Raw genomic sequence first — 25,476 nt, 5'->3', positions numbered from 1 at the left:
GTAGTTGTATTTGCTCTATAAAACCATATAAATAACAAACGCAGCAGGTAACTAAAAATGAACAGCAAGACAGAGACTGAGCCTGTTTGCTCAAGTTTTGGTTGTTTTGGGTTTTTTTCTACAAAAAATAGAATATTAGATACAGTTGGCACTGCGGTCCAAATGGTAACATGGCCAAGTTTTGTCTGCCCAAGAGTTCCAGAGACAGAAGATTGCACTGACAACTCCTGTAAGAGCTCTAAGGTGGAGGTGAGAAAAAGCAGCTGGCCTTATCTCAGGGTGTCAAAATAACATGGAAGTGATGAGGTATTTGAAGTATTAAAGGTCTGCGATGATGGGCTTTGCAGACTCAGGCCAATAGATCAAACGATGTGGGAAGCTCCAGACTGGTAGAAGACTGTGGCTTTGTCCTCATGGAGAACTTGGGATTGTTCTTTCCAAATTGGATGCCTTGTTCCTGTTCAGGGCTGTATCCCTTGAAAGCGGGCAGCACCAAAACAGGAGTGAAGCACTTCTACAGTAGAACAGCGTCACTGAGCACATACCACGCAGGTATCCCCGAGTAACTGCAGACCTACGGACAGGTCTTTAAATACAAACTTCTGGGTATGAGAAGCACCTTATTTTGTGGTACGCAGAACTTATAGAATCATGGAATGGTTTGCATTGGAAGGGACCTTAAAACCCACCCAGTGCCACCCCCTGCCCTGGGCAGGGACACCTCCCACCAGACCAGGTTGCTCCAAGCCCCGTCCAACCTGGCCTTGAACCCCTCCAGGGATGGGGCAGCCACAGCTTCTCTGGGCAACCTGGGCCAGGGGCTCACCGCCCTCACAGCAAACAATTTCTGCCTCACATCTCATCTCAATCTCCCCTCTTGCAGTGTAAAACCCTTCCCCCTCGTCCCATGGCTCCCCTCCCTGCTCCAGAGTCCCTCCCCAGCTTTCCTGGAGCCCCTTGAGGGCCTGGAAGGGGCTTGAAGGTCTCCCCGGAGCCTTCTCTTCTCCAGGCTGAACCCCCCCAGCTCTCTCAGCCTGTCCCCCCAGCAGAGGGGCTCCAGCCCTCCCAGCATCTCCGGGGCCTCCTCTGGCCCCGCTCCAACAGCTCCGTGTCCTTGTGCTGTTGGTGCCCCAGAGCTGGAGGCAGCGCTGCAAGGGGGGTCTCCCCAGAGCCCCCTTCAGCCCTTCTTCAAGGTTCAGTCTATGCAGAGCAATACAGGGCATCAATCTTGATGAAAAAAAAACAATAAATTGAGCAGGTCTGAGTTTGTTTCTGAAGCGTTGGGTTTGTAACAATAACCGAAGTTATTTCTCCTGACGACTGTTGTTAATGCTAAAACGCTTTAACGCCCCAAACAGCTAACGATGGAGCCACCATGCAGCGCTGAGGGCAGGAGCCCGGGAGAGAAGGAGCCCGCCCTTCCCGCCTCGCTGTCCCCACACGAGGCGACCCTCGGTGCCTGTCACCGGCTTCGGGGCGGCGGCTGTGGGGGGACAGCGGTGCACGGCGCCACTTTCTCCGGTCACAGGCTCCTCCCGCCTCGCCCCTCCCGGTGCTCGACAACGGGACAGTGACTTTCACTCCGCACGGCCCGTTTCGCCTCAGCGGGCACGGCACCGTCCCGTCCCTCCTTCAGCGGCCGCGTCCCCACCGCCCCCCCTCAGCCTCCCGCCCTCGGCTGCGCGCGCACCTCCTCCCTCCCGGCCTCCCCCCCACCTCCCCCCCCCGAGCTCTCGCGTTGGCTGCCGGGATCGCTGGCCGCTTTGGTTAATGTCCGCCATGTTTGCCATGGCGCAGGGAGCGGATCGAGCGAGCCCGGCGCGGATCTAGGGCTGCGGGGCGTGCGCTGTGAGCTACGGGCGGCCCCGCGGAGAGCTGTTCCGGGGCGGCGGGACCCTCCATGGTGGTGCGGGCCGGGTGCGGGAGCGGCTGGGAGGCGGCGGCGAGGCCGCACTGAAGGCCCCCCCCGCCCGCCCGGCCCCGGGGTGTTATTGTGAGGGGGAGACAATGAGCAAACTCTCCTTCCGAGCCCGGGCGCTAGACGCCGCCAAACCGCTGCCCATCTACCGCGGCAAGGACATGCCCGACCTCAACGACTGCGTCTCCATCAACCGGGCTGTGCCGCAGATGCCCACGGGGATGGAGAAAGAGGAGGAATCGGTAAGGGAGCCGCGCAGGGGGGGCACCATTGTTTATCAGACACCCCCCTCCCCTCACGGGAAATAGGCCATCGGCATTCACCAAGCGCACTACGCACGCTCCCCACCGCAGCGCTGCACGGCTCTTATGGGGCCCTGCGCAAAGAGCGCAGCGTAAACTGCTGTCCGACGCCGTAAGCGGGCCCTGCTCCGCCATCTTCTTTGCGTCCCGACTCGCGAGTGTTTTGATTAGTGTGGGGGGGGAGGCCTTTACGCTAGCGTAAGAGGGAGGAAGGCGCAAGATGCATCTCTGAATGAGCGGGCGGGCGCTGCGGCCGCAGTTGGCGTAGCGCGCCTTGGCTGCCGCTGCTTCCCTTGTGCGCGGGGAGCGGGAGGGGACGGGACGGGAGGGGACAGCAGGGGACGACGGCGGCGGCTGCGGCTGGGCGAGCCCGTCCCCTGCCGCAGACGGCAGCGGGAGAAACGCTCGGTGGCTGTCACCCGGACGCGTCCCGTTCGTGCTTTTTGAAGAAGAGCTGTGTTGTGCTGCGCGGTGTGCAGCCAATGCCAGATGCACCAGCTGGGACGTGTTGCACTAAGGGTTAGGTTTTTGAGCGTTTAGGTTATTTTTAAATAAACCAGTGAGAGTTAAAAATAGGTATGTGATGCGTGTTCTTCTTGTAGTGTTATAGGGGAGAAAAAGCTTTTGTCCACTTACAATAAAATAAGTTTCTGTGTTTTTTTGACGAGCATTAGGACAGCACCGCTTTGAAGATGCTTGCCCACACTTCTGGTGCCTTTTAAATGTACTGGTTTGTCTTGCTGATCCTCAAACATCCACTCCGGTGCTCCTTAGAGTTGTATAAGGCTCAGGTATGGGCTGTCGCCTGATGTGTCTGTACTTGTAGGCAGAGCCGATAGTAAATGCACCCTCAAGAATTTCTTCAATGAATCCGTGTCTCCGCCTCAGCCAAACCCCTGTGCGTGTGGATTGGCTTTTCGAGGGTACAGCTGTCAAAGCAGGCTCCATGCCTCTCTCAGTGTTTTTTCTCACTTCACTGTTGATATTAAGAAGAATCCTCTGTCTTACCTTTGTGGGCTTTTTTTTTTCTCTTTTTTTTTTTTTTTTTACTATTTCCCCTGTTGTTTTACAATGTGTAATACACTGTGGTCAGAACTTCCAGTACTTCCCAAATTTCTACTAGAATCTGGGAGTGTATTTAAAAGGAACAACAGTGTGGTACTAACGAAGGAATCTTGGAGAGTAATTTGGTTTTCTCAGTTTTTAAACTCTACGTTGCAACCCTGTGTTTGCATTTAACGTTTATAAAATGTGGCACATTTTTAAAAAACGATTATGCTATTTCGATAAATCATGTTTTAAATAAACTTGTTAATGGAAAATTGCTGTAAGAGTTCAAGCGAGCAAGCTGCTTGTGAACTGCTTAACTGATTGCGAAGATTAGATTTATACTTCAGTAAAACTGCTTTAGTGTTGTGCTAAAATGTTGCCTTTCTATAGGAATGAGGTGTATTTTCTCTGCACTGAAATGTGACTATATTTGATATATTATGTAATAGTCTCAAAATGAAATGGTCATTGAAGCAATATATAAGCCGAGTGCTAGACACATCAGCCAGACAAGATTATGAACTGTACTATTAATAGATTGTTTCGATTATTGCCATGTAGTGACAGCTTCATTCATGGGGTAGCCCTTTTCCCAATGTTACACAAATAATTTTTTAATGTAGATTTTTGTGATAGCGGTATATAAAGCTCTTCTAGGAAAGGCTGTTGTGGATGACAGTAGTTAAATATTCGAGAAATATTTAAACAGCTTTTATTCATAGCAAATATTACCGTGATTGATTTGATGTATTTTGAAAGGGATTTTTGGAGGGAGAGAGAAATCCAAATACTCGTTTCTGACATCTCAATTAATTGAGTGTCTCAATGCCTTTTTTTAGCTCAGACTTTTGCCGGGGATGCATCTTGTGAAAAGTGTTTGAACCATCAGGGTGGCTGGTGATTTACATTTTCTGTACAAAGGCACGAAGCTGATGGTACCCTGGCCCCAGCACGCTGCTCTCCTTGCTGTGCCACCCTGCGTGAAGCCTTGGTGAAATCAGAAGGGTCTTGTAGTACAGTGTATCATGGGGTCACGTAGCATCTTCCAGGGCTGGCTTTCACGGAAAATAACCATGTATTTACGGATTTGCAAGATGGGGAAAATGGGTAAGATTGACATGTCTCTCTGACCTGCTCTTTACAACCTAGTCTTGCTAGTACAGGCATATGATTTGCTTTGTTCATGATAGATATTTTGTGTGTACAAAAATGCAGCTTTTGGTCCATTTGTCTTTAATGTGGTGTGGACGTGGGGTTTTTTTGTTTGTTTGTTGGGGTTTTTGTTGTTTTTGATTGCTTTTTTTTTTTAACTGGTACTATTGTTTGGAATGTAGAAGGGTTTGAAGCTGGGGGTGTGTGGCTTAGTGAGTATCACTCCTTTCTACTACTATTACTAAAGTTATTTGGACTGTGTATTAAAATGTCATGCAGTTACTGTAGTCCCAGGCTGGGCAACAACTCACACTGCTGGTCATCCCACTACAAAAAAAGTATATTGCCCAGTTTGTCAGTATGAGCATCTATTTGACTTTTCATTTGATTTGATCTTGATGAATATGCTGGAACTATTTCTATTTAAGTATTTTAGAGATTTATATCCACTTGCAGCATTTTACAAATCAGCAGCTCATTTCTCTCACTTGGAGATTCCAGCTGTGAAAGAATTAGGCTTCTGGTCTGTAGCATGTTTATGTTAGCAAGTGTTTGTAATTTACCCTAAATTAAACCTGAGGAAGAAAATTGTGTGGGTTTGTTTTTTATTTTGGTTTGGGTTTGGTGTGTTGGTGTTTTGTTGGGTTTTTTTGATTTGTTTTTTTTTTGTTGTTGTTGTTTTTTAACTAAGAGATTAGAAGATTTCCTTTTGTGAGCTTCAGAAACTGAGCAGGAACATTTCGTATTGTTTTTTTCTGATGAGTAAGAGTTGTATTTCATAATGCTAATGAATTGTTTTGGCTAGAAGGGGGGAAAATTGCAGAATAGATAAGCCCTGGCTTTGTTTCTTATCGTGTTTTTTATTTGAATACATATAACTGGAGATAGCTGAGTTGCACATTGTGGGGGAAAAACCATGTTTAATAATGAGGCAAATTCAGGCTGAAGGCTTTCAGAAGTAAATTTACTTGAGCTGTTAGGGAGCTAAAAGCACAGTGGTAATTGGTGATACTTGGATTATCTGGTCAAAGTTATCTGAACGTTCATCTCAAAGTTCTTGTTTGAACATACATTCATTTACAGCTAAGTTTGACATTCATATGGCAAGGCTTAAAGTTATAGAGGAAAAAGTGCACGAAAAGCAAGTTAAGGACGTGGTTTAATGTTATTAAAATGCTGTCAGAGTACAAATGAGAAGTGACTTTCATTCTCAGTCTTTGAGTGATCACCTCAGGATGATCTTTTGTTGATCATTAAATGTAATGTTCAATTTTGAGTATGTTGATAGGCTGGAAGTAGTTAAGCTTTCCTTTCTGTTCGTATTCTGTTCATTCAGTTTCTGTTGTAACACTGGAAATGTCTGGCTTTCAAGGTGGCCTGGAGGTAGTGATGCTTCTGAAGCAGTGTATTCATTCTCCTTTTAAAGCAGGAAGCATTAACTTTGCACAAGTCATAATTTTTCTTGTTTGGATGTTTTTCCTGATAAGGTGTACCATACTGCGTATTTTTGCTGGTAGAATGAAGTGGAAGAGTTTGAAATATGGACATACACACAGAGGTATCATTAATTTTATGGCAATACCTACCTGCTTTTTTTAAAAGAAGTTTTTTATGGCACAGTCCTACATTCACATTTTCTTGCACATATTTTATGCCTAAACATTTTTTTTTGTGATTTCTCTTTATAAGATCAAACAATAGTCACTTCTTAATCTTTTCTTGGAGGGGTTTCATCCTGCATATGTGAGTGTAAATGCATTGGCATTGGCTGGGGACTTCAGGGGTGCTCTGCTTTTGCCCCTTTTATCTATTGTTGAAATGGTGCACGTTTTACAGATTATGCAGGGGTTTTTTTGCACATTGCATTAACTGATAGTGTAATTTATTTTTATAAGGAGATTAAGGGAGTTTTCACATATTACAGCTAATTGTTGACATAAAGGCAAGTAGTCTTGTTTGGTATATCTTCTATGCACTGGAATTGTGCTGAGTGCATCTGTGCTACCAGCTGGCTTTCTGCAGTGAAATCAGAGTTTGGAGTTCAGTGCTGGAGTCTCCCCCCTCCACTCCAGACCCATTTTCACGTCTTTAGTGGGAAGCATAAGTCTTTTAAAGCTGATTTTTTTATATGGAAATGTTACAGGTAGTTGTTTTCATAGCATGAATAGATATTTTTTTCTTTTAATCCCAATTTAGAAATAATTATTTATAGTAAATTATAATTGTTAACAGATAGGTGCCTTAAAACAATTTTATGATGACAATGGTATTTTCTTTTAGAGAGAGATGAATTTGTGGTGTTAGTTGTGCTGTCGATATCCATGACTTCTAGGAAGGTGCTTAAATAAACACAATTGGGTATTATAGACTTGCACAGAAAGAGTGAGGTTGGAAGGGACCCTGGAGGTGAGACCTTGGCCACCCCCCTGCTCAAGTAGGGCCACCTGGAGCCTTGTTGCCCGAACCATGTCCAAATGACTTTTGAATATCTCCAAAGTGAGAGGAATCAAGTGTATGAGGATTTATTCAAGCTGTCAATCAGAAGTACCTACCTGGTACTGTCTGATGCACTCAGGTTTAGGTTTAAAAACATAAATGTACATAAATGCCTCTCCCATGTGGACAGAGCCTATACTAACTTGAGAAATGTATGTCGGATACGCATTTGTAACCTATGGTTGAACCCTCAAAGTTGCTTACAAATAAGGGGCTTTGCAGAACAAAGAAGAAGCCAGGACACCAGTGTGTAAAATAGAAGGTCAACAGAGGATAACTTCAGTTCAAACTATGCAAATATTCTGTAACACAAAATTCCCTCAAAAAGACTTAATGAAAGTCTAAGTAAGAAACTCAAAAGATTGTACTTCCCTGCAAAACTAAGTGAAATCGAGACAGCAGACTTTCCTTAGGAAAGAAATGGGGTTTGCTTGATTAGAATCAACTGGCTTATGTGTTGGGGAAATGAAATTCCCAGCAGAAGTTTATTGCTCAGTTTGAGTTCAGCACCTGTATTTATTTACTTATTTTGGGTATGTTTGGAGACTCCTGGGATTACTGAAGGTGTGTTTGGTAGTAGGTAGCATAATGCTGTGTTGTAATCTTTATTCATGGAATTTAAAGCTTCAGTTCTGTTTATGAGACTTCTTCCCCTGCCTTCAGGTCCTGTATTTTTCTCCCTCCCTTTGAGACCCATTGCATCATGCAGTGATGTTCCTCACAAGTGCATATTTTAACTCCATTTCCCAACCATTACTTCAATTTTTCAGCTGTGATCCTCTGTCCTTCCTCTGCTCTCACCTGCAAAATGTTTTTGTGGCCAACAGAAACTTCCTTTCAGTCCACTGCTGGTACTTTTTAAGGTCCCGTTCAATAACGGTAGATGAGACTTAAAACTAAGTAGGTTGCATTCTGTTGGATTGGGGATGGAAATAAACTGTTGATGAATGTGGACCCCGTCTAAATGCTGGAGTAGCTGAGCATAGTTAACGGGTGAGTTGTTAAACTGAGTAGCTTTCGGTTTAATTTGTTCTGGCTGTATTTATGTGTCCAAAGTTAAACAATGCAAAGATTTGCTTTTAAGTCTCAAACTCACCATCAGTTTATTAGGGCTTATTACATTAACACCTATCAGCTAACCTGTAACAACTGCTTGTGAGTATAGGCTTAGCCTGTGACAAATGTCAAGTAATTTATCTTGGAGTGTACTTTTAAGATATGGCTGAGACAGAGCCAGTAGGGATGGTCTGCGTTTTGGAGCACTGAGGCCCATCTGACTGCATAATGGGAGGTGAGAGCCCACCATGAAAAAGCTGAGCATCCTCCACTTCTATGAGAAGTGGTAGGAGTATGAGGGGATAGAAGGCTTGGGAATGGAGAAGCACGAGACTGCTATGCTTTTGGTGTCATCCTGAGGTTAGGTGGGTTCAGCCATATCTTAAAACCACACCCTTAATGTAGATAAAGCTGCAGTTTTGCTGCAGGCTAGTCGCATGCATAGGGTCAGTTAACACCAGCCCATTAAATCTGTCCTAACCTGTCTGGGTGCCTGAGTCCGTAATAGAGAACAATGGTATCTGCATGGACGTTAATTGAGAGTCACACCTCAATTCATTATGCAGGAACTTTCCCTTATAGGTAGGTTTCCTCAGGATGAGGTGTAATTCCATGATGAAAGCTTAGGGGAACGTTTTGTAATCTGCCTCTCTGTGCTCTGTCACTCAGCTCTGGAGCATCTCAAATGTAGGTAACAACTTTTCCTCTTCCTTCAATTTCAGAAAACCTTGTGAAGAAATACCTTGGGCAGCTTCAGTTGTGCTTTGAAGTACGTGGTGCCAGATTGCACGTTGCCCTTGCTTGGCAAAATAGAGCAGTAGTCAGCTTTGTACAGTTTCTGTATTGATTCAGTTGAGATGTCCTGTTTGAATAATTTAGATCAACAGGCATTAAATCTGCTTACATTAATCTTGGTTTTAATTATTTTTCATAAGAAAAATAATGATGGGTGCTAGACGTTCAGAAGGTTATTTGTAATTTATTTTGCCAACAAAGCTAATAAACTATGCCCTGTTTGTACTTATTTGAAAAGTTATATGCCGTAGCTTATTTATCATTCTAACTGTTTGACTTCTAAAAAGATAATACTTTTAATATTTACATAAACAAAATTACAGTTAAACCTTAGGTGTCCCAAAAGCCATTGAAGATTAACTGTAGAACTGAAATTTCTGTAACAAGTAGAGAAGAACTGAACGAGAACTGAACTACTGTGTGTGAAAAGGAGTCAGAAGTGGAGAAAATAATTCTATGAAGCTAAAACTAATATCAATATAGACTGTCATAATTTCACATTTAATGTAGACTAGTTCTACACTAGAAGTGAAGTATTTTGGAATATACTATTTTAAAGTTTTGATTTTAAGCCATTTGCAAATTCCCACTTTTTGATATATAATAATCACTGTATAGTGTGACTGAAGGTGTTGGGTCAAAATACTGTCCCTGTCCATAACAGAACTGCCCTAAATATAAGAGAGCAGAAGTTTGCAGAAAAAAAATCCAAGTTCTTATTTTTCCTAATTTGGTGAATTCTAATTGTGATTAATACATTTACACCAATAAAATGCCTAATCCTTTAAGGTAGAAGGAGAGATTACCACACCCGATTCTCATTAAAAAAAAACCAAACCAAAACCAACTTATTTCTTCAGAAATAAGGCAACAAGGAAATGCATGGAGTAAGAACTTTGGACTTTATTAGGCACAGATATGCGTTTTGGTCTATTATTACTTAAACACACACCTCAGAGTGGAAGGAGTAGGTGAGCTGATACCAGGGTTGCATCCTCTCAAATATGTTACTTGGCAAAGAAAAAAGTAATTCCCTACTGGCAAATGTGTGAGGGTAGAACTGGTTGCTTTTGTCTAATAGACTTATTTCTCTGGTCTGTGAAGTTCGATGTGCTCAACACCTCACCAATACGTCTACTTCATAGAGTTTTTCTCTACAAGGTATTTTCTCATGTTTATGTCATCTTAAATTGCAAGAAGTGAGGGTTTACACAGCTTGCCTTGTGAGCCTGTTCTCCAGTTCGTTAGATGTCACTTTTCCATATCAATAAAATACTGTTTTCTCCATTTTTATCTCATCATGTCCCCTGTGACACACAAAGTAGTTCATCTATGTAGCAATTCTTAACCAGCATATTTGTAAGTGTTTCCTGCCCCCTTTTCCTTAGTTGCTTTCTGGTGTTTACATTTTAATTTATAATTTGGTTTCCTTAGGTTTCTGTCATTTTTGTGGCTGCAACTCACACTTTTTATCTGTTTGACCAGTTTGAGTCACACAACAAAAACTATTTCTACTTTGAAGCATCCTGGTAATGTCGGATTCCCCTGTGCTAAGTTTAGATATAAATAAAACATTGGATGTGTTACGGTGGTACCTAATGACTAGATAAGTAAGACAGACACAGACTGCTATTATGGAAAATATTAAAGTAATAATACAGTTTCTTGAGTTAAAGGTGTTTGAGTTAAAATGGAATTTTGTAGTTAATTTTTAATTCCTACCAATTACTGTGTGTGCACTTTTGTGTAAATTTTTTTAAACATTTTTCAAAGTTGTCCTAACTATAGAACCAATCTCTGGTATCTCTTTCTTTTAGTATAATACGATGGATTTCTGTTTTGTTTATCAGATCTTCAGTGCTCCAGGCTTTATCAGTTTGGTGAGGACATTTGTTTCATGAACTCTGTAAAATACAAATTCCCTGGTATTGATGTATGTACCTCAGTTATATTAAAATTCATAATAAGAACTTTGGCTCTTACTCCTGGAAAGAAAATGTTAACACGCAAGTCAGAAGGTTAAATGCATAGCGCAGTATGAGGGGGAGAGGTACAGTAAGCAACTTGTTCTTGAATGTACAAGTTATACCTGAAACTTGCCAAGAAATTGCATTGCAGATGAAGATTAAATTAACGGGCTCGTTTGGTGTCCAGACTCTTGGTAACTTAACTTCAGTGCTAAGGTAGTAAGTTCTGCTTTGACCACAAAACTTATTTTTAATGGGTGTCTTTCCTCTCAGCAGCCGTATGTGTTCACACCTCTCCCCCCGTGGCTGTTGTAACCAGCCTTTAGGCTTCTGATAGGCACCAGCAAAGTGAGACTCTGCTTAACCTCTGTGGCACAAATGAGAACTGACGTTTTGAAAGATCAGATCTTTAAGGTAACATGGTTTCTTTGCTAACACATATCATAGAGCAGGTAGCCTGACACATCTTAGCCAGGTGAGGGTCTTGAGTAGCTTCGAGCAAGCTTTCTGTGCTGGGACCAGAAGCAGCGTGTATTGTTACAAGGCTGTTGGGTAATGCAAATCTCTAATTGTGGGATGAAGTGAGGCAGCACCCAATGCTGCGCTGCCTTTCCCAGGTCCTTGTGGCTTCCCAGCTGGGAGACAGATCCTGCCCGGAGCCATTACTAGCTTCTGTTGGAGAATTTCCATAGCCTTCCCTCCTGGTGACTTCACCTTCCTCCTCTCCTCTGCAAGGAGCACGGTTTTGTCACTGGTGGTCACGTGAAGGTTTTGATACGTGGAGCCAGGAATTAAACTGAGCTCAGATTCTGTGTGTAATACTGTGTTTAATAAAGATGAAAACTAGTTCTTGTGGCATCTCAGCCTTTTAAAGTACATTGTGGGGTTAATTACATGAAAAATAAGAGAGAATATTTGTATATGTAGGTGTATACCTTTCCATCCCCATTTGTCTGGCTTGGGACAATCGAGTTATGCTAATTGAAGCAGACTGTAAAGAAAACGAAAAGGAATTCGTCAGATGCAATTCGTTAACAGTTTTTTCTGTGTAAGATTGCATTTGTTATGTGGTGAAAGATCCAAATGTATTGCAAGGAGCCAGATGAAGACTAAGTTGTGTGTCTTTTGATTGGATGTTGCAGTACTTGTAACAATTTTCTCTTAAGGTCATGCAAAGGCATCTTGGCGGGTGGGAGGTCCTGCTTTTTAGGAAACATACATTTCATCAAGTACCATATTCAGCCTTTCCAAAAGTAATAATTCAATTTAATTGTTATATTACAACAATAATTCTATTTTTAAAAACTCATATGCAAGTTTTGGCATACTGGAAACTGAGATAATTAAATGTAGCTTTAAAATATAGTGCTCTAGGGTTTTTTTGACGTTTCATAAACAGTGACAGTTTTGTGCCAATGATATATTCATAAATAGCAAACGATCATTATTTATAGGAATGAGAGAGTGCTCGTGTTCTTATACATTACTACTGTCCCACTCAGTAGCGTAATATTTGGGTTGTCTTACAGTTGTGTCATGTCTACTATTCCTTAGGATGATTGAAACTGCTTGTTTTTTCTGCATTAAACTTCTTTAGAGGTTTTTATTTTGGGGTTTTTGTGCTGCAAAGTTGACTAAAGAAACACAAAAATGACTGTGATTATTGTCTGGTCAGCTCACTTTCCCTGTACCTCCATCGGTGTCTCATGGGCGAATTTCCACTCGTACTTCCCAGCTTGCCTGTAGTCGCTTTATAGTGTTAAAATTGGCTTTAGTCAGACTGACAGAGAGGAAATGAAGGAATTTTTTTTGGCATTTTTTTGGTCCAAATTGTATTGTCTTCATTTAGATACGCAGCTCCCATGGAGACCTATCTATCTGGACAAAAAGTGTCACCCAAGGATGTTGGGCTCAGTTAGGTGTTTTTGGTGACCCTTCTGTTGTATTGTTTCAGCCTACATCAGCATTCTTGAGATAACATTCAGGTGCTTTATCTACAATCGGATGACTTGTATGTAAAGTATTCACCGAATGGCTTGTCTTTGGTTTTTAGATAGCACTAGCATTGCTTTGTGAGATTACAGTTGTTTAACAACTGGGAAAGGGAAGTGACAGAAAAGTGTTTTGGTTTGTTTTTTTTTTTTTCTATTGACATACTGTTTTCTGTTCACTCACTTCCGAAATAATGGAGTGACTTTAGAGTAGCTAAGTAATAAAAATTTGACCCATTCCAGGGACTTCTGTGAATTTTTCCGATGGAGTTTTATGATTTGATTCACTTTGCTGCATCCTTCATTGAGCTGTCTGTAAGAGCAGCCTACCGTTAGTACTTTTTTTGGTTTGTAATCATAATTCAGCAGTATGGAAGGCAAGTGTGTGGCAGGTGGTTCTTGTGATTATTTAAAATAAATAAATAAATAAAAGGGTGGGGCGTGTTGTATTGGAAAACCACGGTATGTCCAAAAGTGAAACTGAGAAGTGGTTCCATGAGCCCTTTCCACTTGTAAGGAGGCCTTTTCGCATACCTTCTCCTACTTCTGAGTTTTCTTGAGTTTCCTCCCACTGGGAGTCAGAAAATCCTTAGGGAAACTGGGAGGAGTTTCAGTCCTAGAAAGCAGGTTTGCTTTAGGTGTGTTGCTTTGAACTCAGTGTGGGAATTTTTGTTGTTTGCCCAGTTCTCTGCATTACTTTATAACTGGTATGACCTTTTAAGGGGACACCGTGTAGGAAGAGGAAACAGATCTGACTACTAAATAGATTAACTCTCCATTAGATCAGTAGAAAATAATACCTCATCATCTTTGCTAATTCACTAAAACGTTTGCTTTACAAAATAAATTGAAAATGAAGCAGTGAGTTTCTCCTAAGATACTCATTGCTGTCTCAAGGGTGAAAATTGCGGTAGTGCACAGATGGGTTTCTTGCTCTAGATGTGACTCCTTATTTCTGTTACTTGTTTTCCATCCCAGGGCAGAGGGAGGGGAAAGAAAGGGAAACGGCTTGGTAGGTATCTTCCCTTTTTTTTCCCGTCATCTTAAGCCTTTCAGCAGCTTAGATATAAAGCAGCCTTTCTGCTGCTTTTATAAAAAAGCAGAAATCTTTATTAAAAAAATGGGTATGTGTGTGCAAAGAGGGAGTAGATAATAGGGCTGTGCCTTTAGAAGGGGGCAAGGTTTTCGATCAAAGTAGCTTTTGAGCTTCCTGACGCTTTTTTCTGTAAGTGTTGTCGACAGGTGTTACTGGCTGTGGTTGAGGCTTTGCAAGATGAGTCTGCACATTTCAGTTTAAAATACTGTACTTTCTGTTTCTGAATCTCCCTTTTAAGTATAAAAAAAGTCAATTAATTTGAATTTCCTAATTTGAATACAATGTTAAGCAAATAGGATCTCTAGGCTTTAGTACATTTTCATTGTTTTCTTTGCTTTAATTTGGTTCTTGATTGCAGGTAGGTAGTAAGGCTGGCTCTAGGCTGACCTAGAAATATCTTACTTTGAGTAGAGTAAAGCTGTTAATTTATTAACTTTTTTCTTCCATCACACTTACAGTGGAGTGCTATAGAGTTAAAGCCATCTATCTTAAGAGAGTTGATTTTAACAGCTAAGCTGTGGTATGTTATGTTTTGTTTCCTTTAAGTCTTGGTAACATCAGTTAAGATATTTCTTTCATTAAAGTCTGCAGTGTTGCAGATGTGTAAATTGTGTGGCCTGAAGCTCAGTAGTGAAAGGGCTGGCAAAGAGGAAGTTGTTTTCTTAAATAGTGTCGCAGTAAACTGTAGTGTGTCTCATTGCTTCTCCCTCACAGGGTAAGCGTAAATACTAGTAGGTGAATAAAAGCGGTGAAATAACCTTTTAAAGAGTTGTAGCATCACTTGTACAATGTAATTTTAAGGAATGAAGAAGGGAACTGTTGTGGTTTTGGCTGGATTGGCCAATCAGAATGACAGATGGTCCCCCCTCCTGTCCCCCCCCAGAGAGGAGAGGAAGAGATAAGGAGATTTATGAGTTTAGAAAAAGAACTAAACTAATGAAAATAATAAATAATAAAATAGTAAATAATAATAGAATAATAAAAATTAAAGAAGAAAAAAGTATACAACATATACAAAACCGTATCCAGCTCCTGGGATGATGATTGCGTCACCAGCAGACACAGGGAATGTCCCAGACTGGAGTCAGCAATGGACAGGAGCTGAATTCTGGAACTAGAGTCAGGAATGCTTGGATTGGGATCAAAGGCAGATGAACAGACAGGGTCCTCCTCGGACATCAGCCATTGAAGAAAGAGCGAGCCAGAGCAGCCTTGCCCCTTTGATCCCTCAGCTTTTATACTGAGCGTGATGCAGATGGGATGGAATACCCTGTTGGTCAGGTTTGGGTTACCTGTCCCATCTGCTCCTTCCCACAGGTGGGACCCCTCTATGCTTCTCCGCTTCCGACCCTCTAACAGGGCAAGCAGTGAAGTTAGCTGACCTTGGTTGTTCCAGCAATAAGTATAAGCAAGAGCCTCTGTGCATACCATTCCTTGGTATAAACAGGTCTTATCACTCTGAGAGTGACCAGTGTCTGAACAATACGGTGTTAATTTCAGACTTTAGTCAGTTAGAAGAGGCCCAGCTAAAAAGTAAAATTACAAATCAGAAAATTGGTTCTGTTTTACGTCAAACCAGGACAGGAACAGATAAGTTCAGTCCTAAAACTGCATCTTCTAGGGTGTCTGTATCCAATATGGAATTGCTTATTGCAGTTTCATAATTAAGACAGTGATCAGCTTTTCAGTGTGAGGATGGTATTCGGCCACTGACATCTCCAAACATGCCCATCCAAAAAACTATCACGTTTGTTTAAAGTATGGTAAACTATTTCAGAGAGAGTACTATGGGTGATGGCAACAGGGAGCGTAAAGGATAAGGGAAAAACCAAACTGGTCTGTTGGATTCAAGCCCTGTGTTTTGTAGCAGCAGAATAAAAGGGAGTATATTGGTAAATGTAGTTCTAATGGGTAAAAATAATGTTCATTATTGATCACTGTTTCCCTTAAAGCTTAATAAAAACAATCTTTAGAAGAATATTATCTGTTGACTTATTACTATTGTTGAAGTTTCTGTCTGGGACTTTCTTCACTATGAAAAAAGTTTAGAAAGAAAACGAAACCTGTGGTATTTCAGGGGTGAAAGGAGATAGCAGTGGAGGTAGCTTGCTCTGATTTGGGCTTGGAGCCTGGTTCTGAACATGTGCACCCAAAGCTGGTTTTAGGTACCAGTTGTAGGATTTTTTTGGTTTTTGCCTCTGAGAAACAACTAAAGCAAGGATTGCAGTGTCTCAGTATGGGCTCAGAGGTGTGATTTCAGGTCCTGTTCTGGACTGAAGCTGATACTTACTCTCTGTCAGCCCTGTTGTGAAGGGCTGTCAAGTCATTAGGGTTGGAGCTTTGGCAGTAGGGTGTGAGACTGCTCGGTGCAGTGTGCTCTTGGTGATGCCTGCCACAGAGTGAGTAGATTCATGCTGGCAGGACAGGCTGTCTGCACCAAGGAAAACATACTGGATTATGTAAAGCCAGTGGCTTGAGCAGTTTGCTGTAAACTGTTGTCAGTACGGTGGTTGTACAGTGAAGGTACCTGCGTGGCTAAAGTGCATCTTGAGAGATAAATCTGTCGCTTGGAGAACAGTTTTGTTTTAATGCGTAAATATGCTGAAGCAGCAGTATTACATATACTAAACATTTAGATATTTCTAATTCTGTTATGCTGTTAGTTGAAGAAATAGAACCATCTAAGCTGTATTTGTTTGAAATTTTTTGGTCATACTGGTGAGAAAGATTTGGATGTGCTTTTTAAGGAATTAGTGAGTAATGACTCTTTGACAGGTACTCCTTTTTATTCCCATGGCAGCATGTTCTGTTTGCTATCATCACTGTTTCCTCTAATGTTCGGTTATTTTTTTTATGAGATCTTTTTATCTCCCCTACTTCAGAATGAAGTACAAGTTAAAATGTGGTGTATGTCTTTCAAAACCATAAGAAAGGGTGGAAAATAGACAAAAAGGTATATGGTATACCAATTAACTAAATCTATCTTTAAAAAACTCTTTTACAGGTTTAATAAAGCTGTGTAATTAGACCAGCTTTCATATACAAGTCTTCAGAGTTTGTTTAAACAGAACTGAGGAGTTAAAATTTCTTATTTTCCTTAATTTCATGTTCAGTGGAAAGATTACTTTTTTTCCCTAATTTTAAAAACTGCATAGCTTATCTGTCTCTTGAAGCTCCACTGTTTGAGTGACAGTAATACTGTTAAGACTCTTCTGTTTGAAAGCTGTGTTATGCTTGAAGGCTTTTTATAGTAAAGTGAGTACTAACACCTATTGTCACATTTTCCTTGGGAACTCTGTACGCTTACTAGCAGTGTTACAGAAACTGAGAATCTGAGTTACTCATCTGCACTGTTTAATGGGCTATGGAGCCAGAAGGTGTTTTGAATTTTGGTTGCGGTGTGTCCTTCTTCACTACTTTTTCTGAAGGTTAAGCCTTGTTTATCCATTCATTACTTAAGCCACCGTGGACTAGTGTGGCTTCTCTACAAGTTATTTAATCCTGTTTTAGAAGAGTGTCTGGGTTTGTTTTATTTTAGGAGTGTGGAGCTCTAAGTTGGTCAGCTTCAGTTGGTTGACTGTGTGAGGAATGCATCCTCAGCAAATTTGTTGCTGATCCTACATCAGGAGGAGTGGTTGGCTTGCAAACGGTGGAGCGTCCATCTTTGTGGATGCTGAGAAACTTGAGGACAGGCCCAGCTGAAATTTTGTGAAGTTTTTAGAAGTGCACAACTTTTGTACCTGGGGCAGAATAATAACATTGTGCATCAATACAGGCAGAGAACTGGCTGAGGAGGAGCAGCACTGATGGAAAGAATCGACCAGGCAATGTGTCAGCGCCCTGTGCACACTGTATGACTAAGGCATGCTGTGGACTGGGCTATGATAGGAGCAGTGTGGCCACCAGCTGGGGAAGTTATGTTGCTCTTCCACTTGTTGGTGGTGAGGCTGTTCTTGGGATGCCCTTTCCTGTTGCTCTGCTTTCCCCAGATTTCTCAAAGATGTTGAGAAACTGGAAGCTACTCTGTCAGTGGGCTGCCAGAGTGGCTAAAAGCTTAGACCGTAGCTGCTCTGAGGAGGAGAGGGTGAGGGAACTGCTCTTGTTACTTCTGGCAAAAGAGAGTTAGTACGTCACTGAAACAGGTTACTTAGAGGGGCTATGGAAACTGGAGGCTTTCAGGACTTGAAAAAGTCATGCCTGACCTGTCTAGTGTTGGAGATGATCGTCTTCAAGTGGGAGTCGGACAGATAACCTCCACAAGTCCTTCCAGACAGCATTTCTGTGGTGCTGCTGTGTACTATGTTGTTAACTGTTAGGAGACAACTCTTGGGACATCAGTTGAAAGCAACACAGTTGTGAAACAAATTTTATTTTAGTTGAATTATGTACTCAGCGCTGTGAAGCTCTCCAAGAGACATTTCAATGGTAGAGTGACAGATTTACTCAGTATGTACTAACTCAAGCAGATCACACCAGATATTTGATTGCATGCTTGTCTTAATTTTAATAGCGTTCACTGGGGAGCCTGATAGTTTGATTTAATGTTGCTTCTTCTACTACAGGAGATTCCCCAAGCTGCTCTTCCAGTCCCTGATTTGTTATATTCTAATTTTGCAGAAACTGGATTATTTGTGTTTCTGCAAGATCTTAATATTTAAGAGGGTGTAATTTATTACATATTGTTTACATATTTTTAAAGATTTCTTCCATTCAGTACCCTTTTTTTAAATAATGTTCTGTAGAATTAAAGAGGAGGACATTCTGTTCTTGAGAGAATTTACCAAGTGTCTAGCACAGAATCTCTGGGTGCAAGACTGCCACGTCTGCCAGGCTCCATTGCAGTGGAGTTACTGAAACACTGGTTCTCCTGTTTGGGGTGTTGATGTGACTCTTGTGAAGCCAGATGTCACAGGTGTTAATTGTGGGGAGGGGTACCCCGGAAAACCAGAGGAGGAGACAGTAGCAAAGTCTGTGTGTTTGGGTGGTTTTGTTTGGTTCCCCCCCGCCACGTTTGGAAGAAACACTCTTTCCAGCAGTCAAGTGTGTGGGAATGGCTAGAGCATAACCTGAAGCCCCTGGAATAGCCAAGGTGACGCTGCATAGGTCTAGGACAGAGCAGAGCTTTGACTTCAAGTTGATATTCTGCTGGATCGTCCTCCCTCCCCTCAGATTCTGGAAGCTGGAGGCAAGAACTCTGCGGTGGGGGAGAACTGTAAAAAGAGATCGAAACTTTCAGGCTTTCGGTTCTGGTGGAGACTAATAGGTAATCTGCTAGGAGAATGCAGTTTGCTTGGTTTATATTCGACTTGCACAGATGGAGAGCTTGTGGCTTAAATCACCACAGCTGTTTACTTGGGAAAGCTAAGATTTGTCCTGGTGAAGACTACCACTCCTCCTCTTTACCGGACACACAGAAGGCAGCACGTGCCAACTTAGCCATTTGGAGTCTTAGCATGAGACATTTTTGTAATGGTTTAAATGAGTAGCCTGCACTGGAGCGTCTGAAGCACACACATACGCTGCACAGCTGCCAGCATCTGGCTCAAGGAGGGAGGCAGCCAGAGGGGGAGCATTCAGAATCATCCCATCGTCTGCTGGACAGGCTGCTATTGTCGCAGGGCAGTTCATACAGGTGTTCTGCAGACTGCACTCAAATGGTACATGGATGGTAGCATGAATCAGAATACTGCATTTGTACTGCTGGGGTTTTTCTTTGCCAAAGTTTAACATGAGTGCTCATGAAAAATCCCTGAGAGAAAAGCCACAGGTTAGTGCAGGCTTACAGCAGTAGATGAATTTCACTGAGTTAACTAATAAAATGATGTGTGAAAAAATCTTTGTAAGTTAATACACTTGTTGTGATCTTTATTTCACTTGAAATGATCCTGTAGCAATTGATTCCTGTCCTGTAAGAATAAAATGAAGTGATACCTATTCAGGAACTCTGTGCTTTTCAAGTGTGATTGTAGGACAACTACTCTTTATTTTGCTCTTAAGTAGCTGAATTTCTGAAGACAGCAAGCTGGTAAGAATTGCTGGGTAGACAGGAATGATGAAATTAGCTATTCTTTTGATTTGAATCTGTTGCTTGTAATGCTTTAAACGACTTACTATGCATCTGTTAACTGATCTTGCATAAATTTTCTCTATGACAGGTTTTGATGAGTTTGGCTTATACCAGCCTTAATTTTCTACTAGGGTTATTTTGTGCAGTTTGAATGTTTGACTTTTTTCCAGTTTGGTAGAAGGTGTGGGCTATTGTCTGAACAGAAGGCTCTTTTCATCTGTTTGTAGTCCTGCCTAATGTTCACTGCAGCCCTAAGATCCTTATCTGTTAGGAACCCCGTGGTATACCAAATGATGGAGAACACATCTGTCCTGTCACTAACCTGGAAACAAGCATCTTGCTGTCCTCTAAAATACAGTAAAGCCTCAACTCTTTTATCTGGGTCTCCTGTAACAGAGGTAAACAGTAGGAGAAAAGGACGGTGGTCTTTGTATGTGCTTCTATATACTGATACCTAAATAAACAAACTCTTACATTTTCCTCTTGCAGGAACATCATTTGCAACGGGCTATCTCAGCACAACAAGTTTTCAGAGAAAAGAAAGAGAGCATGGTTATCCCAGTCCCTGAAGCGGAGAGCAATGTCAACTATTACAATCGCTTGTATAAAGGAGAGTTTAAGCAACCAAAGCAGTTCATTCACATTCAACGTAAGTTAACAAATGTTGGGTTTGTTCCTCTTCCCCCCACCCCCCTTTATTTAAATTGTGTAATCCTCAAGCAGTCTGGAGACAAAGTCGCTACAATGTTCAGAAAGTGGGAGGACTCAAAAATCCAAGGGGGATTTTTATATGTAAATTCCAGTATCTCTCTTCTCAAGTGCTGGAAGAATTTAAGGTTGAAGGTAAACGTGAGGTTGTTTTCTGCTTTATTTGTTTATGGGCTCTGTGCTGATACTATATCTCCATGTACGGTAGCTGGCAAGCGTTAACCTGTCTGTTGGTCATCCACTATTGTTGATCAATGCATTCTTTTTTTTTTTTTTTTTTTCCTCCCAAAGTCTGAGAAGGAATAACTGAACTAGCCTAGCTGACTCCTACTTGCTTATACTAATGCAGGGTATGGAAGAGTTGTCTCGTTTGCCGAGTGAGTCTGGAATGCCTGTTAACTCCAAAGTTCTAAATAAATAGAGATCAATAAAATAGAGGAGTTTTTGTAATGAAATCAGCCTTCATTCTACTGATTGTAATAGAGTTCTTGAAGCTTCAGTTTCAGCTGTGCTCACAGTGCAGTTCAAGCTCTTCACTATAGCAGGGATATATTCTGGGCTATGGATAACAGTTATTTTTCTCTGTTTTGCTAAAACTGTAGAGAGGTCCCCTTCTGTAGGGAACTCTCAGATTATTTTATAGATAAAAGGACGAATTATTTTGTATGAATTCAGCTTCGTATGTCTAAAAAGACCTAATTAATTAATCTGAACTTGATTATAGCGGTCTCTGGCATAATTGTAACACTTTTTTTGGTTGATGTTCTGTTGACAGTGGTGCACGTTTATAGCTCAGTTGTTCCTTGGCACACAAATCATGTTTGTCCTTTGCAGCCTGTGGTTTTGGGGGGTTATTTTGTGACTTGGATTTCTCCCAGGAGTCATCTTCATAGCAAAACTTTGGTTCAGTCGTCACAGGGGCTTGTCGGTCCTTAATGGTGAAGCACAGATTCAGTCCTCAGTCACGCAGAGAAAACTTTTCTTGTCACTGATTCATGTTTTTGGTTCTTAGTTGTATTGGAAAGAGTATTGCTACAGCACCTTGAACAGGAATGTGGTCTCGGGTGTTAGTTTGGGGGTTTGTGCAGACAGTATTGATTTACTGGACTTCATCCATCCATTATTTCTCACTGACATGTTGAAGTCTCCTGTTTTTTCCATGTATTTAAAAAACGAGAGATTTTGGGAAAGAACATGCTCAAGATTCTCTATGATGTAGGAGAGATCATACTGGTAGTGTGAGAAATGATTTAAAGGAAATTGATTAAGTATTTCTCTCCTTAATAGAAGAAACAAAGCTGCAGGCAAGGCAGGTTGAATTAACTGAAATGAAGCTACTGAATGAGGAGTGTATTTTATTCTTTTCTTTGTTGGACATTGCTAGAAACACTGTAAATATTGTTAATAAACATGTCTAAAAGTGTTAAATATATTATGCCAAAATGTTCTTTGTCTTGTTGAGACTCACAGTCTTTGTGGACAGAATTACAGAAGGTATTTGAGCTGAAGATAAACATCAGATACTGCTCCAAGATAATTTTTCCCACATATTCTGGTTGGAGTAGGTGTGATGCAAGGCAGTTTTATGCTACATAAATTGCTTAGAAATTCTGTGTTAATGCTAAAAGCAGAAAGAACAACAATACTTACTTTGGCCAGGGAAGCTATGTAAACAGATAGAAGGTGAGAGGCCATGTACTGTAATCCATACTTACTGATGGTTGTTACTAGAAATCTCTCATTAGACCTAAATAGTTTTGCAGTGCATCTGGTAGCCCAGGGTTTTAGTGTTTTTAACTTTCCTAGTATAATTCTTTTATTTAGACCAGTGGCTCCAAGCAGAGAAAAGTTAATGTCTTTGTGAGGTGTGGAATTCATGAATAACCATGGATTCCAGGTGTTAATTCAACTTAGGTAGCACCAATTCAGGTGACTTTGAACTGAATATAAACAAAAACCTTGAACTATTGTAATCATTCCAGTATGCTTAAGAATTTTCCAAGAATGTTTTTAGTTTCAGTAACATGGAGATGCATTGTAAGTTATTAATATGCAGCAAAGAGAATAAGTTAGTGCACTTGTACCTATGTTAGAATTAAGTGGGTGTAAGAAAAGTCGTGTCCCTAACAGAAACAATAAGAATGGAGCAAAAAAAATATTTTAAATATATATATTATAGAATATATATGTATTTCACCTACTTGTGTATATGAAGGGTAATGATACCAAACTCATGCTTTATCATAAGTAATGCAGCCAAATAGTTCAAATTATCTTCATTAAGTTGTGTGGGATGAACTCTAGTCACTTCTTTAAATTTAAAGTGAAGTGTGTGCATTTCATGGAACTGAGAGTTGCCCTTTTTTGATTCATTGGGTGTTCTGCATTTTTGGAGGATGCTGTAGCAGGATCTGTTCCAGCTGTGGCCTTGCAGCCCAGATACGTACAAAGGGTATCTGCCCGCTCCCTCCCCTAGTGAGGTATTTCAGTGCAGGTGAGGAGCACCGGAAGCTCTGTTCCAGTCAGGTGCTATGGCCTTGCCATTGAGGGGCTGTTTTGCTGCTTTGTTGTGTCTGCTGCCATTGGGATCCATACTGCCCACTCCCTTCATACTGCCAGCGCCTTTCTGCTGGCTGTTGTGTTCATGGGGAGCTAATTCTGGGAAGAAACTTTTCTTTCATTTTTTGGTTAGGTGAACCTCCGTATTTATCAGTTTTCTGTCTTGGCTCGTCACATGATTGCTGGTGTTGGCACAAGCAAGGTGGTAGGAATGTGGCTTGCTGGGGAAGGAAGCTAGTAGAACCGCTTGTTTCAGTGGTAACTCATGTCTATGTCAGTGTAAAATGACCGTGGAACCACAGCGTTCACTTAGTTAGCTAAATGAAATCAGTTAATGTAGTTCAGTTAAACCCAATGTAATGTAACTTAAAAACAAATTGCATTTCTGTAAGTTAGTATAAACTCTGTTCCTGGGGGAGCTCAAGTAAAGTAAATCCCTCTGACAGGTACTGCCGTTAGGAGTGGTTAGAGTGGCAGAGGATGTAAACTAGGATGTTGGTTTTGTAACAGCAATTAGGAAGCCAAGGAGTTCTGAGTATTCATACAAGGTAAACTTCACTGGTAGGATCGCTGGGGCCCTGTCCAACAGTGCACTGTAGAACATGCAGTGTGGAGAAATGCAGAAATTTTGGAGTAGGAAAACTAGATTCATCAGTCAGTCACAAGAATCTGCCAGGAACTACTGGGAGGAAGGGATATAGATGATCCATTTTTAACTACATTGGTAGTTGTTCTTAAAATGCTAACTAGCAGCAGGTCATCTGAAGTACAGAGCTTTCTGTGTCTCAGTCTAGTCCTTCACTAATTCTTGCAGGCGTGAATGAACAGTTGCATCTGTTGCCATGGCAGGGGCAGAAACAGAGCCTGGTGATGGATAGTTGGATCACACAGCACATAAACCACCTGTGTCTTGTGATGGCTTCTGAAGCCAGCAAGCTGCCATGCTAGAGGCCAAGTCCGGGATGAAAAATGGCTTTTTCTGGAACCAGCACAGTTCACTCAGTGCTTGGGAATAGAAGAAAACTGATGATTAAGGATGTCCCTGAAAGCGTGTTTCAGAGAGCAGTGATGGACAAACTTCAGGGAAGGAGGACTCTTCCATGAATGTCCCAGAGCTGTTGTGAGCCAGCTTGGGGTTGATTAACTCCTTGTGATTGCATGCAGCAGTTAAAGGATGAGGGATAGCTTTGCGTTTCCTGAGACTCACAGACCTCCACAGGCTGCTGAGACTTTGTGGCCTTCATGTCCGCATTGAAAGAGGAGGTGGAATGCAAGTATTGCTTCCACTGCTTCAGCATCGTTAACCTGCGGCCTCTGTGGAACCCCCTTTCTTTGGCAGTCAACTGTATTGATAACTACAGGTCATGACAAATAGTATGAGAAGCATTGCAAGCAAAAGAAAAGCATTGCTAGAAGGCATGAAAAGCAGGATATGTAACAAGGGCTGCTACTGTTCTCACAGTACCAATTTCTTTTTGTATAAGAAAATGAGACTGGATTTATTTGATGTAACTTATTCCTGGCAAGTACATATTGGATACCTTTTATCTTGTCATTTTGATTGTTTGTCAAAATATTTTTGTAGAGTTGAAATTCAGGTGTAGTTTTGGCTTTTTTCTTAAGGCTTATAGCTTTTTCCATTTTCCAGTTTTTCAGCACTTAATTTGTTATTCAGGAAGTCTCAAAATGATTGCAAAAGAGCTGATGTTTTATCACCAAATAATTTAGTACATGTATGAAGTTAGGTGGACTTGACATGTTACTCAACCAGTGGTTCACAGGGGCAAATGAACCAATGTAGTGGCCAGAAGGGAAGGTTCCACTTTTCTTCCCGGTTCCACTTGCGGTTGCGTACACCCCTGTGTGTCTTGAACTGGTCCTGATCCTCACCGGGTACCTCTGCAAACTGGTTCAACTTGCTAACAGTAAGGAGTGAGAGAGAGGGAGGGACTCTCCTGCTTTCAGCTGAGGTGCACCATAGGGTCACTTTACTTGCTGGCAGTGCAGTAATCTGCCTTCTCCATTTCAGATGGAGATCTCACCTTCTTATCGCTAATGTTCATCATGTGTTCCTGAGGATGGTTGGTCTTTTAAGTTGCTTGTGGATAGAATGGTTGGGCTTTCTCTTTTTTCCTTGCTAGTTTTAGTGTTTCCTTTCCAGTTGCATCTCACTTGAGCTTGTCTGATTTTGTTCTGAAAGGTGATTCAGGAAGGTGCATGGCTCAAGGACTTTGAGTCACTCTTCTTTCCTCGTTGTGGAGATGAAGGCGAGCTTACTGGCACTGCCTACAGTGTACAGGTGAATAGCATCACATCTTC

At 41.6% G+C, this 25,476-nt stretch overlaps 1 protein-coding gene across 1 annotated transcript in view; it reads left to right on the top strand.

Moving 5' to 3' along the window:
• Positions 1-1,753: 1,753 nt before the first annotated feature.
• The window catches only part of EPC2 (enhancer of polycomb homolog 2), a 49,512-nt gene continuing 25,789 nt past the window's right edge, over positions 1,754-25,476 (top strand). Inside the window, exons 1-2 of the mRNA XM_054208572.1 lie at positions 1,754-2,160; positions 20,380-20,539. Coding sequence (XP_054064547.1) covers positions 2,008-2,160; positions 20,380-20,539 — 313 coding nt within the window. The 5' untranslated portion in view covers positions 1,754-2,007. The remainder of the gene's footprint in view (positions 2,161-20,379; positions 20,540-25,476) is intronic.

Source organism: Rissa tridactyla, chromosome 7 (assembly GCF_028500815.1).
Source record: "Rissa tridactyla isolate bRisTri1 chromosome 7, bRisTri1.patW.cur.20221130, whole genome shotgun sequence".
Classification (NCBI taxonomy): domain Eukaryota; kingdom Metazoa; phylum Chordata; class Aves; order Charadriiformes; family Laridae; genus Rissa; species Rissa tridactyla.
Note: the sequence above shows the minus strand (reverse complement) of the source record. Positions and strands in the feature narration are given on the sequence as shown.